Source organism: Elephantulus edwardii, unplaced genomic scaffold, assembly GCF_000299155.1.
Source record: "Elephantulus edwardii isolate Elephantulus edwardi_28Jun2011 unplaced genomic scaffold, EleEdw1.0 scaffold00017, whole genome shotgun sequence".
Lineage (NCBI taxonomy): Eukaryota > Metazoa > Chordata > Mammalia > Macroscelidea > Macroscelididae > Elephantulus > Elephantulus edwardii.
The window spans coordinates 24,848,412-24,862,352 of NW_006399767.1; the positions used below are offsets into that span (position 1 = coordinate 24,848,412).

Here is a 13,941-nt window from a genome sequence, read left to right on the forward strand (position 1 = left end):
TGGTCCAAGTATAGGTTTCGCATTAGCACGATTAAATGTTCTGGGATTCCCATTCTTCTCAGAGTCAGCCACAGTTTGTTATGATTCACACAGTACGAAAACCTTATGGATAAAAAAAAGCACTGTCTGATTCACTTGATTTGGACATGGCATCAGGAGGTTCAGTTACTGGAGACACCATGCTTCGTGAAGCAGAGAGCCAGCAAAGGTGAGGACATCTCAGATGGATCAGAGTTGGCAGGTAACTATTGACTAATCTCATGAATGTTCATAACACAAGCACACCCAAATAATCATATGGTAAAGTTAACTCTAAAGGTTTTCAAAAAGAAAATTTACAAAAACCCAAAATCAGATATTACAGAATGAATTCCAACTCACAGGAAACCCACGTGTCAAAGTAGAACTATGCGCTCCATAGTCATTTCAATGGTGACGTTTTGGAAGGAAGACATCAAGCCTTTCTTCTGAGGTGCCTCTCGGCACATTCAAACAAAACCGTTGATGTTAGCACTTAATCATTTAAGCAAATGCAGGAAAAGATGAACCACTTAAAAACATTTCTAGGCCAGTAACAGAGCAATCTTTTTAGTATCTGTCCAACAACATAAGCATGCAGCTGGCAGACTGCCTCGCTTTAATCTTTCCTAAGAGCAGGGGGTAAGGAGACTAATGAGACCAAGGTCACAAGATCAATCACGAATGAGCTGCAAAGTTTGTTCAGAGAAAGCTTTTATAGTCATAGAGAACATCCCTTAACTCGAGTTATCCAGCTAACAGGAGGATTATCTGTCATTCATTATCACTAATTGAAGAAATAACTCAAAATGAAGTAATAATTGTGAGAAAGAGACATTTTTGGTTTGGGGTGGTTTTTTTATGTTAGAAACATTTTGTATTAAAAATAGCATGTCAACTCTCAGCACATAAAAATTCCATTTGCTTAAAATGTTAATTCCTCTTAGAATACACAATTAAACTTATCTGGAAGCCTTCGTTCTTTCCTGGGTAAAACTACTTTTACATTGTAAGTACCTTATAATTATTTGTAGAATAGATTGAAATGAAAAAACAAAAACAACAACCAACTTTTCTGCACCATGTCAAAGTCTTTGTTTCTTTCCCACTGTCCCTTCACACATTTCCCCAGCGTAACAGAGACTATAAAACATCTGGTTATGTGCCATCTCCTGTTCAAAGAAATCAATATATAAGTGACCCTTTATATCCACACGACTAGACCCCAAACATCTTAAAACAAAAAAGATGGACTAGTAGTAAAATAGCCTATGAAATAATGTATATAAATTATCATTTCTATATTCTAATACTGTCAGCCTTAAGTGGAAAAAAGTTACTGTGTTTTAGTTAATATATAGCAAATAAGACTTCCATTTAACAATTTTTCAATAACTTGGTATGTGTCATTGGCTACATTTTTCAGGATGTCTCAACATACTCATTATTTTTACTCTTTGTATTGTTTTAACGTGCCATCAAGTCACCTGTCACTCATAGTGACCCCATGCAGAGCAGCTCTGAACCCGGCCCTGTCCTGAGCCAGTCTCACTAATTCTAACACGTCAACCCCCATTGTCCCAGTTACTGTATCAAGCCATCTCATCTGGGGTCTTCTTTTCCAGCCAGTCTTCCTTTCCTGCTGTCCCTCCACCCATCTGAGTATAATATGACACTATATTTCTATTAATATAGCTTTCCTATCTATCATCAGCCTCTCATCTTTCTTTTAGGGTAACTGTTGACTGGTCTCATATATTGTTGTTAGGTTCTATCATGAGACCCTGTGAACAAAAGATCTGAACCTTGTCCTATGCTGCTCCATCCTCATTATTTCTGACATATTTGAGCCTACTGCTGCAGTCATTGTGTCAATCCACCTCATTGAGGGTCTTCCTCTCTTTCATCGTCCCTCCACCTTCTCAAGCATGATGTCCCTCGCCTAGGAAATAGCCTCTCCTAGCAACATGATCAAAGCATGTAAGACGAAGCTGTGTCACCTTTGCCTCCAAGGAGCACTCTGGCTGCACCTTCTCTGAAACATATCTGTTTGTTCTTTTGGCAGTCCATGGGATATTCAACATTCTTCTCCAAACCACAGCTCAAAGGCGTCAATTCTTCTTCTGTCATCCTTATTCATGATATTATCTCATATAGTTTATTAATTCAAGAAAGCATGGTATTCATGGGTGATATTTTTTATCTTACAGGTTGAGCTATTATTTGAATGAAAGGTGACCCATGCAAGTGACTGCAGTTCCACACTCACAGGGTACCTTAGGGGATCATCTCAGGGGTTCCTGTAGCTCTGTTGATCCAATGGGTCCGGCTCTTTTTAGGAATGTGAGCTTTGTTTTATATGTTTCTCCCATTCTAACCAAGAGCTTCAATTGTGTCCTTTGTTCAGAACTGTGAGTAGTAGAACTATCTACTAGAATCCATCTAGTTTCGGTCTCAGGCTAGATGAGGTAGTTCTTGTAGATGCATTATATCTGTGCACTAATTTGTTCCTGGGTCTTTGTTTCTCTCCGCTCTCTTTTGCTCTAGAAGTTAAGAAACCAATAGTTGCATCTTAAATGGCTACTTGCAAGCTTTTAAGACTCAGACACTACTTGCTAAGTTATGATTTAAAATATTATCTTTACTATGCTTGCCTCTGGAAACTCTGTGAACAGGGCTTAGGTCTTTGGTTCATAGGGTCATTATGAGTTGTCTACAATTCAACAACACCTAACGACAACATAGAGAGAACTACATTGGCCTAGTGGACAGAAAGTTATGCTACCTGTGGCCCTCAGGCCTGGTTTTAATTGTTTTTTGTCAAACATTGTTCTAAGTGGTATAGCACTGGTCTGTGCATTGCTGTACAGTGGTAACTTGTGGTTGATGTGATGCTAAATACTGTAACACTGATGTGCCAAATGTGATAATAGTTAACCATGGTGGACAGTATTTGGTGGAGCTTCCCGATTAAAACAAACTTGGAAGCAGGAGTGGCACCCACTTCTGAAATGGCTTGCCTCCGGACACTCTATGAACAGTGTTCAGGCCTTTCGTTCATAGGGTCACTATGAGTCATCTACAACTTGATGGCACTTAACAACAACAACATACTGATTTACTAACTGATTGAGTTATTCCATGAGAGCATCAACCCTGAAGCCTTCAAACCCTGTAAACAAATCCCAGAAGTATTAGGTTATGTCTTGGTAGCATCTGTAACCATTCCCCATATATGCTTTTGCAGTCTATATAAACATGTGTATAACCATGTCTGTAGATACTATGGGCTTAGTGGACACAGAAGAGACTGTAAGGATTGCACAGGTCTGAGCTGCTATGAGTTGGAGGGAACTGAACAGCACCTAACAACAGTAGATACACCTGTATACATGCATACTATTAATTCATGAGTGCCTTCCTATACATACATTTCTTTTATGTCTTCTTGTGTAGTCACACATATATTTTACTGGTTGTTACTATAGTTGCCAATCTGGCCTTTATCTCTAATACTATATCTATATGCATCCCTCTATTGTTTATAGGGTTTTCAGCAGTCACGAGATCAGGAGACATATTGCACTGGGAAAATCTGTCGTCAGTAAACTCTCTAAATTATTGAAGAGTAATGATGTCAGTCTGAGGACTAACATGTGCCTGATTCCCACCTTTGTCTTTTCAGGCACTTACTATGCATCTGGAGCTGGACAAAGACTAAAGGTAACAGAAGAAGAATTGATTTGATGTTGGAGAAGAGTGCTTGCTAAATATCCCATGGTTTGCCAAAAGAACAAAATTATGTCTTAGAGAAGATGCAGCCAGAGAGCTTCCTGACACACTCTGGGCATGTTGTTAGATGAGGTTATTCCTTGGAGAGGGACATCATGCTTAGGAAGGTGGAGGGGCAGTGAAAGAGAAGACCCTTAACCAGGTAGGTTGGCATGGCCACTGTGGCAAAGGGCTTGAGCGTGTCAGAGATTGTGAGGATGGCACAAGATAGGGCAGTGTCCAGACTGGTTGTTCACAGGGTCGCTATGGGTCATGCTCGACTCAGTGGCTCTTCACAACAACAACAAAACTATGGCTAAATTGTATGTTACAGAATTTACCAATATTGTACTTTATTCCTGAATACTTCTCTGTGTCTTCATTTGTCTTGGAAAAGTTGTGTGCAATTTTCACTCACATTGAATATTGTCTTCTTTCTCGCCACCCAAAATAACAAGTGTCTACCATCTAGAGTCAATGGTGATGAAAGAAGTTCAAGCTGCATTGAAGGCACTGGCAGAAAATTAGTTTCCAGGAATCAATGTGATACCAACGGACATGTCCCAAATAAATGGGTTCAGTCCTGGACATGCTCCTAAGTCTGTGGCATGTCAGGAAATCTGGAGGACTGCTGACTGGACAATCAATGAAAAGATCCAATTCCCAAGAAAGGTGATACAACAGAATGCAGAAATTAACAAATAATCATTAATATCATACGTAAGCAAAACAGTGTTGAAGAGCATCTAAAAATGGTTAAAATGGTACACTAACAGAGAACTGCCAGAAATTCAACCTGGGTTTAGAAGAGGCTGTGGTACGAGGGATATTATTGCTAATGTCAGATGGATCTTCAAAAGCAGAGAACATTAGAAGAATGTCTATTTGTGTTTTATTGACTTTGCAAAGGTATTTGAGTGTGTCAATCATAACAAACTATGGCTAACATTGAGAAGCATGGGAATTATAGGAACACTTATGTTTATATGAAATCTATACCTACACCAAGAAGCTGTTGTTCAAACAGCAACGAAACACCCCATGGTTTCAAATTGCAAGAAAGGCATGTGTCAGTGTTGTATCCTTTCTCTATACCTATTCAATCTGTATGCTGGACAAATCATTCAAGAAGCTGGACTTTATGAAGAAGAGTATGGCAACAGGATTGGAAGAAGGCTTATCAACAACCTGCATTATGAAGATGACACAACCTTGCTTGCTTAAAGTGAGGAGGACTTGAAGGGCTTGCTACAGAAGATCACGGGCTATAGTATTCAATATGGATTATATCTCAAAATCAAGAAGACAAAAAATCCTCACCACTGAACCAACAGGCAACATCATGATAGATGGAGAAGCACTGAAATCATCAATGATTTCATCTTGCTTGGATCTACAGTCAACACACTTGGTACCAGCAGTTAGAAGACTGGGAGATAGACAGCATTGGTAAAGTCTGCTACCAAGGATCTCAGCAAAGTCCTGAAGAGCAATGATATCAGTTTCATGACTGAGGTGTGCCTAACTAAAGGTATAGTCCTTCTAATCACCTGCTATGCATCTGAGAGCTGGACAATGAATAATGATGACAGACGAATTGATGCCTGTGAATTGTGATGTTATAGAAGAGCACTAAATATCCCATGGACTGTCAAAAGAAGAAACCGATGTGTGTTAGAGAAAATGCAACCAAAATGTTCCTTGAATGCAAAGATGAAGAAGCTTCATTTCACGTATTTTAGACATGTTGTTAGGAGAGACTATATCTTGGAAAGGGACATCATGCTTGTAAAGATAAAAGGTCAGTGAAAGAGAGGAAGACCTTCACCAAGATGACTGATTTAGTGTCAGAGACAATGGGATCAAATGTGTCGAGGGTGATAAGGATGGCATAGAGTAGGACAGAGTTCAGAGTCATTGTTCATAGCGTCACTATGAACTATGTATGTGACTTGATGGCACTTAACAACAGCTGCCCTCTTGCACAAGGGGAACTCTGATGGTTTAGTGGTAAGAAGCTGCACTGCAATCCTAAAGACACATGGTTCAAACCCAGCAGGTGTTCTGCAGGAGAAGGATGGGCAATTTCCTCTTGTGCAATTTACTGCCTCTGAATACCCTCTGGAGGGTCAGCTATGAGTCAGTTCTGACTCAGTGGCACACAACAGAATACAACCTCTTCCATTGCTGGTAATGAACAAAGATCATTTCTATATGTATATGGAGTCTTGACTGTTTATTAAAATGAGACCAAATAATATTTGTTCTTTTGTGACTTATTTAACTCGGTTTAACATCCTTCAGACTCATCCAAATTATGTTTCTCAGATTCTTTGTAATTCATTACAGTTCAGTAATATTCCCATTGTCAGCATGTACCACAACTTGTTTATGTACCTATCAGTTGATGAACACCTAGGCTATTTCAATCTTTCCCCAACCAATACAGATTCCATACATCTACTCACGTCACCGCTCTTACAACTGTAGTTGTTGTTGTTGTTATGTGCCATTAAGTCACCTGTGATCCAGTGACCCTTTGTGCAGCAGCTCTGAACCCTTCCCTGTTCTAAGCCAGTCTCACTAATTCTGACACACCAATCAACCCCCAATGCCCCAGTTACTGTATCAATCCATTTCACTTGGGGTCTTCCTCTCCTGCACTGTCCCTCCACCCTTCCAAGCAAGATGTCCTTCTCCAAGGACCAGTCTCTCCTGGCCATGTGCTCAAAGTATGTGAGATGGAGCTTCATAATCCTAGCCTCCAAGGATAAACTTGGTTTCACACTCACTAAGACATATCAATTTGTTTTCTTGGCAGTCCGTGGTATGTTCAAGACTCTTCTTCAGCACCACAATTTGAAGGCATCAATTCTTACTCTGTCATCCTTAGTTATTGTCCAGCTCTCTGATGAAAAGCAAGTAATTGTGAAGATCATGAACTGGATTAGGTGCTCCTTAGTCTCTAGACAGACATTGTTGCTCTCCAGCACTCTGGAGAGGTCCCTGACAGCAGATTTTCCCAGTGCAATTCGTCTTTTGATTTCCTAACTTTTGGTGTTAAGAGTGTTGATTGTGGAGCAGAGCAAGGTGAAATTATTAACAACCTCAATCTATTCTCCATTCATCATGGTGCTGCCAATTGGCCCAATGGTGAGAATCTTTGTCTTCTTGATGTTGAGCTTCAATTTATATTGTCCTTCTACATTCTATATTGTCCAATCTACAGTCCTTGACCCTCTGCAGCAAGTGCTTCAAGTCTTCTTCAGTTTAAGCAAGATTGTGTCATTCGCATAATGTAAGCTGTTGGTGAGTCTTCCGCCAATTCTGATGCCACATTCCTCATAAAGCCCTGCTTCTTGAATGATCTGTTCTAAATACAGATTGAAAAGGTATAGAGACAGGATGCAACCCTGACACACTCCTTTCCTGATTTGAACCATGCAGTGTTTCCTACTCTGTTCTGAGGACTGCTTCCTGGTCCAAGTTTAGTTTTCACATAAGAACAATCAAGTGTTCTGGGATTCCCATTTTCCTCAAGAACAACACCACCACCATATCAGATCTAGAAGAGACCTATCTGGACCTTGGAAATGATCACAAAGACACTAAGTCACAAAACTTAACAGAAGGTCAGTGGTAAAGGAACTTCCCTTAGTACTGACACAAGCAAAAATCTTTCCCTGAAGTTGGTACATGGGATGTGGACTTACATTCTCCTAAACGTGTATGTGAGACGAAGTTTCAAAATACTAGCCTCCAAGGAGAGACTTGTTTTCACCCTCTCCAAGATAGACCTATTTGTTTTCTTGGCAGTCCATGGTATGTTTAAGCCAGTACCTCAACTTGAAGGCATCTATTCTTCTCCTGTCATCCTTAGCCATTGTCCAGCTCTCTGAAGCATAACAAGTAACTGAGAAGACTATGGCCTGGATTAGGTGCACCTTAGTCTCTAGACTGGTGTCGTTGCTCTTCAGTGCTCTAGAGAGGTCCCTGAGAGCAGATTTTCCCAGTGCAATTTGTCTTTTGATTTCCTGAGTGCTGTTGTTAAGAGTGTTGACTGTGGAGCAGAGCAAGCTGAAATTGTTAACAACCTCAAACTATTCTCCATCTATCATGGTGCTGCCCATTGGCTCAATGGTGAGAATCTTTGTCTTCTTGATGTAGAGCTTCTATCCATATTGAAGACTACAGTCCTTGACCTTCTGTACCAAGAACTTCAAGTCTTCAGTTTCAGCAAGTGTTTCAAAATTAGAGCAATTTATTCACATCACTATATGACCACCTTCACAAGCACACAATGTTGCTTGCTGTCAAGCTGAGCACAACTTATAGCGATCCTATGAACAAAAGACCTGAAGACTTTCTATAACTATTATCAAAGCACTTAATAGCCTGATAGTATATGAAATATGGTACAAAGGACCTCATCATAGAAAACTAAAGAACAAAAATAACAACTATGTTTGTTACTTATGGCTATTAGAAGCCAAAACATGGGTTCAGATAACCCAAAATAATTTTTGGAGTAAACACTGGCTTAAAATGTCACCAAAGAAACAGAAAACACTCAACTGTAGTACTGGAAATCTCCTAAACCAGACGGTCTTAAGTCAGCATGGGCTGCTCCCCATAAGTACTTTAGGGTTCCATATATGTTTTAATTTGCATTTCATTTTCAAAACATTTTTTATGTTTAAAAAGCTGAAATGAAAAATAGCATGCACATCAACATGTGTTTTAAACCAAACATATCAGTTATGTTATAACAGCTTCCAGGCCACCTTGATTTTATGCAGACCTTGGAATAAAGTTTCCCTTGCCAGTTCTTTCCATGTGTTTGAACTTCTTGTAAACATATCACTGGTTAGGAAGACAGCAGTACTCCAGTGAGTTAGGCAGAAAAAACAAACAAACACACACCAAACAAACCAAAAAAACAACAAACCCACAACACAAAAACCAGGCTTGCAAATGTCTGCTCAAGTAAAATTACACTTGGAACAGAGGCTATCTGTGGAAAACGGAATTTTTACAATACTATGCAATCAAAATAAAACACGGAATAAATAAGAAGTTTCAGCTATTTTATAAAGGCATTCACAAACTACTGTTCAATTCAACAGCCTTTCTTTATGTTCTTAATTTAGAAAAAAAATATAGATTTAGTAAAATAAATATATACTAATATAATAGCACTTTATCTGTGATTTTGTTTTTAACCTATGGAGAACTAAGTTTAACTATTAAAAAAGAAAAGTGAAAGTCAGCAGAGCCAGGTAATATAGTCATAGGGCTGAATTGTTTTCTCCATAGCAACAATTCTCATTTTCTCTTTCTTTTTGCTGCTGAGCCAGAACTGACTTCCAGTGAGTTTTTAGAAGCTATATTCATGGGGGAGGAGACTGCCTATCTTTCTTCCAGAGCAGCTGGTGGATTTGAACCACATGCCTTTAGGTTAGCAGCACACCTCCTTATCCACTAGGACAACATAGCTCCCGAGCAACAATCAGTAAGGTCAAATAACTCTAAAATCTCTTATGGCCAGCATTTTTACAATGCTACAAAATTTTAACAGCCTTTCATATTGCAGTCATACAAACTCTTGATAATTTGTTAATCTGGAACCGACCCATAGTTAACCCTCCAGTGGGTTTTCAGAGGCATTACATCACACGTAAGGATAATGACTATCCTCCCAGGAGGAGCTGCTGGATTTGAACTGTGTGCCTTTGGGATTGCAGCACAGCTTCTTGCCACTAGGGCAACCAGAACTCCATTTAGATTTCAAAATTGAGAAAAAGAAATGTCTTTGGTTAATTTATTTCTATTGCATTTTCAGTTAATATTCCAATGATAACTCTATACTAGTAGGACTTTTAGATATTCTATTCCAAGTTGGCATTATAAAAAAGTTCTATTTAATTTAAATTATGTTTGTCATGTTTATTAAAATACGTTTGTCACATTTATTAAAATATTTTTCATATTTATTAAGACACAAATCAGAAAAATGTTCTGGAAGGTTTAAAAGGAAAATTAAAATTAAAATATAATTAATATCAATGTAAAATACACATAAGATAATAACCCCCAAAGAGTCTAAGGCATTCTTCCTCAAACTCCTCCATGGAAATAACCCAGAATTGCACTATAACCGTGAACTTTTGTATTATGATAATGAAAATTTAAACAAATTAAATTGCAGACATCATAAACTTTATGGTATATTCTTTGAAAAACCCTTATGAATTTTGTATTTTACTTCATAATAATTTTTTCTGTTTTAAAAATGCTTTCCCTTTACATATCTCTGAGTAAAATCAAAACCCCAGAAAGATTTCTTTCCATCTCAATGTCTAAACAGCGATCAGACATAATCCAGTTGCAGCATGCACTAGTTTGATACATGCTAATGTAGTTCCACTTGCATTAATTGAAACACAAATCTTTCTGCTCTATTCAAGGGCTGAATTTATTGTTTGTATTTATTACTTACATTTTCATGTTTCATATGCTTAAGTAACCGGAGCTCTCTGTAGGTCCGTTTGGCATGAATGATGGACTGAAATGGCCTGGAGAGCTTCTTTACTGCCACACGTAACCCGGTTTTTGTGTCAAAAGCAGCACTAAATGAAAACAGAAAAGTCACCATTAAAAATACTCTGTGTTTTTAGACATTTACAAAGCGATTTCATTTTCTAATTAGTCTACAACAAAGTGCATTCAATATGATTGTATTCAACATCAAGGAGACCAAAATCCTCACCTCTGGACTGATAAGCAAAATTATGATAGATGGAGAAAGAACTGCAATTATTAATGATTTCATCTTACATGGATCCACAAATCCAAAAAAACCCCCCCAAAAAAAAACAAAAAAAAAATAACAAACCCATGGTACCAGCAGTTAAGAGATCAGGAGATGCCTTACATTGGGCAAGTGTGTTGTCAGAGACATCTCCAAAATACAGAGAAGCAATGGCATTATTGATTCGGACCATGGTCTTTTCAATTATTTGTTATGCCTCTGAAAGCTGGACAATAAATAAAAATGACAGAACAGATGTCTTTGAACTGCGGTGTTGGAGTACTGAATATCCCATGGACTGCCAAAAACAAACAAACACATATGTCTTGGAAAAAGAACAGCCAGACTGTTTCTTGGAAGCAAGAATGGTGAAGCTTTGTCTCATTGCTAGGAGAGGCAATTCCTCAGAAAGGGACATCATGCTTGGAAAGGTGGAGGGGAAAAGAGAGGAAGAAAAAGAGAGGAGGATTCTCAGTTAGATGGCTTGACACAGTCGACTCAAATGTTTCAGAGATGATGAGAATGGCACAGATAGGGCAGAATTCAGATCTGTTGTACACAGGGTCGCTATGAGTCTTAATCAACTTGACAGCATATAACAACAAGAAAGTACAAAGATAAAACAAAAATAACTTATAATCTTACTCTTGTTATTCTTTTCATTGTTCCCACCCCCTGTCTTATTTGTCTGCACTTAGATCAAGTGGTTACACATTTTTCCATATAGAGCCAGATAGTTTTATGAGAAACTTATACCTGGACCAAAAAGCTGCTGTCTGAATAGAGCAAAAGAATACTGCATGGTTTAAAATAAAGAAACGTGTGCACCAGGGCTATATCCTTTTTCTGTACCTATGGAATCTGTATGTTGAGCAAATCATTCGAGAAGCTATACTTTACAAAGAAGAAAATGGCATCAGGATTAGAGGAAGACTCATCAACAACCCACATTATGTCGATGACACAATCTTGCTTGCTGAAAAGAAGGAGGAACTGAAATACTTGGTGCAGAAGGTCCAGCCTTCAGTATGAATTACATCTCAATATCAAGAAAACAAAAATCCTCACCATTAGATCAATAGGCAGCATTATGATAGATGAAGAAAAGATTGAAATTGCCAATGACTGAATCTTCCTTGCATCCATAATCAATATCCTTGGCACCCGCAGTCAAGAAATCAAGAGATAACTTGCACTGGGAAAATGTGCTGTCAAGGCTTGGCACTCTTCAGAGTGCTAAAGAGCAATGATGCCAGTTTTAAGGCTAACGTGCATCTGATTCAAGCCATGGTCTTTTCAATTACTTGCTATGTATCTGAACATTGAATGACTACAGGATGACAGAAGAACAGATGCCTATGAATTGTGGTGTTGAAGAAGAGTACTGGATATCTTATGGACTGTCAAAAAGGCAAATAAATGTGTCTTAGAGAAAGAACAACCAGGGTGTTTCTTGGAGGCAACGATGATGAAACTTCAACTCATATACTTTGGGCATATTGTTAAGAGAAACCAGTCCTTGGGTGAAAAAAAAAAAAAGGTTCAACAAGATTGACTGACACAGTGACTGTATCAATGGGTTCAACTTTATCAGAAATAATGAGGATGGCACAAGATTAGGCTAAGGTTCTGTTGTTCACAAGGTTGCTTTGAACTACAGTCAACTGGATGACACCTAAGAAAAACAACCCAACTCTATGGTGGAGCCAGAAAGCAGTTATAGATAACTAACCTTAGAAGTGTAGATACCTTCTGATAAAAATTTACAAAAACCAAGCAGCTGCCTGATCCAGATAAGACAACAGACTGAGCATTATCAGTTGAGATCACACCGTAAGGTTGATTGTTGTCTATCTTCTCTGCCTAGGCTGCACTGTGCTACCACAGTTAACATACTTTCACAGTAATAAACTGCCACAAATATTTCTCGAGCACTTATACCATATTTGACACTTTTTAAAGGGCTGAGATATAGTAGAGAACAACTAACAAATCCCTACTCTCAAAGAGTTTATCATCTAGTTGGATAAGGTGGGAAGCAGAATAATAAAATCATTTCAAATAGTAGTTAAGTACACTGGTGGCCCAGTCTTTAGGGAGCCGCACTGCGAACCCAAAGTCCATTCTTCTCCATGGGAGGAAGATGGGCAATCTCCTACTTCCTGATCTACCGCTTCTGAGACCCACTAGAGAGTCAGCTGTGAGTTGATTCTGATTCTATGGCGATGACTGACTTTTGACCAGGACTAACGAAAGCACAGTCATGAAATAGAGTGACAGAAAGCAAAGTTTTATATTCCTTTGGATGAGGTGTCTGAGAAAATAACATGTGAGATGAGAACGGAATAAAAAGTAACAATCATATGAAGATATAGGAGAAAGAAGCTTTCCCCAGAAGAAAGAGTAATTTAATGGATGTTTATCACATACTCAATTCATTGCTGTGGAGGTGAAGCCAATTCAAAGCTGACACTCAAACCAGTTTGAGGCTTGAATAAGTCATACGAGAGGAAGAAGACTGTCCATCTTTCCCTATTGTGGATTTGAACCACTAGAGAGGTGTCATGTTGCTTTTGGTTAGCAGTGCAGCTCTCAATGGGCTACTACTGTTGTTGCTGTTACGTGCCATGAAGCCAACCAATAGCTGACCCACCAGTGGGTTTTCAGAGTAAGTAAATGTCATGGGAAGAAACTGTCCATCTTTCTCTTCTGCAACAGCAAGTGGATTCAAACTGCATGCCTTTGGGTTGGCTTTGCAGTTCCTTTCCATTATGCAACCAGAGCAAATGCTAGCATTGTATAATAGCTTTAACCACAGCAGAGATTGTGAGGATGGCGTAAAACTAGGCAGGTCATCATTTCATTGAACACAGACAGGGTCGCTATGAGCAGGAGCAGAGCTGGAAGTGACTGATGGCCTCTAGTAACGGGCATTGTGTGTAGTGTAGTGGTTAAAGCATTTGGCTGTTAGGAAGAGGTTGGCAGTTTGAGGCCACCAGTTAGTTGTTCTATAGAAGAAAGATGTGGCAATCTGCTTTCACAAAGATTTATGGCCGCAGAAATTCTGTGGGGCAGTTCAATGAGATCATACAAGTTGGAATCGATTGGGCAGCAATGGTTTAGAGACTTGTCTAAGTCTTTCACAGCACCTTTTTTATTACCTCTTTTAATCACCCTAACATGCCTATAAAATAAGTCCCTTTTTATTTTCTCTTTTTACAAAAAAGGAACTGAAAGCACTAAAACCAGGCCAACTCCACAGCTGTCAAGTGGATTCTAACTCACAGTAACCCTATAGGACAGAGCAGAACTGCCCAGTAAGGATTGTGAGGCTGTAAATC

At 38.8% G+C, this 13,941-nt stretch overlaps 1 protein-coding gene across 3 annotated transcripts in view; it reads right to left on the reverse strand.

The window, feature by feature from the left end:
* The window catches only part of MAPK14 (mitogen-activated protein kinase 14), a 112,432-nt gene that overhangs the window by 60,899 nt on the left and 37,592 nt on the right, over positions 1-13,941 (reverse strand). For all 3 annotated transcript variants that reach the window (XM_006882041.1, XM_006882043.1, XM_006882042.1), the window contains exon 2: positions 10,289-10,418. In XM_006882041.1, coding sequence (XP_006882103.1) covers positions 10,289-10,418 — 130 coding nt within the window. The remainder of the gene's footprint in view (positions 1-10,288; positions 10,419-13,941) is intronic.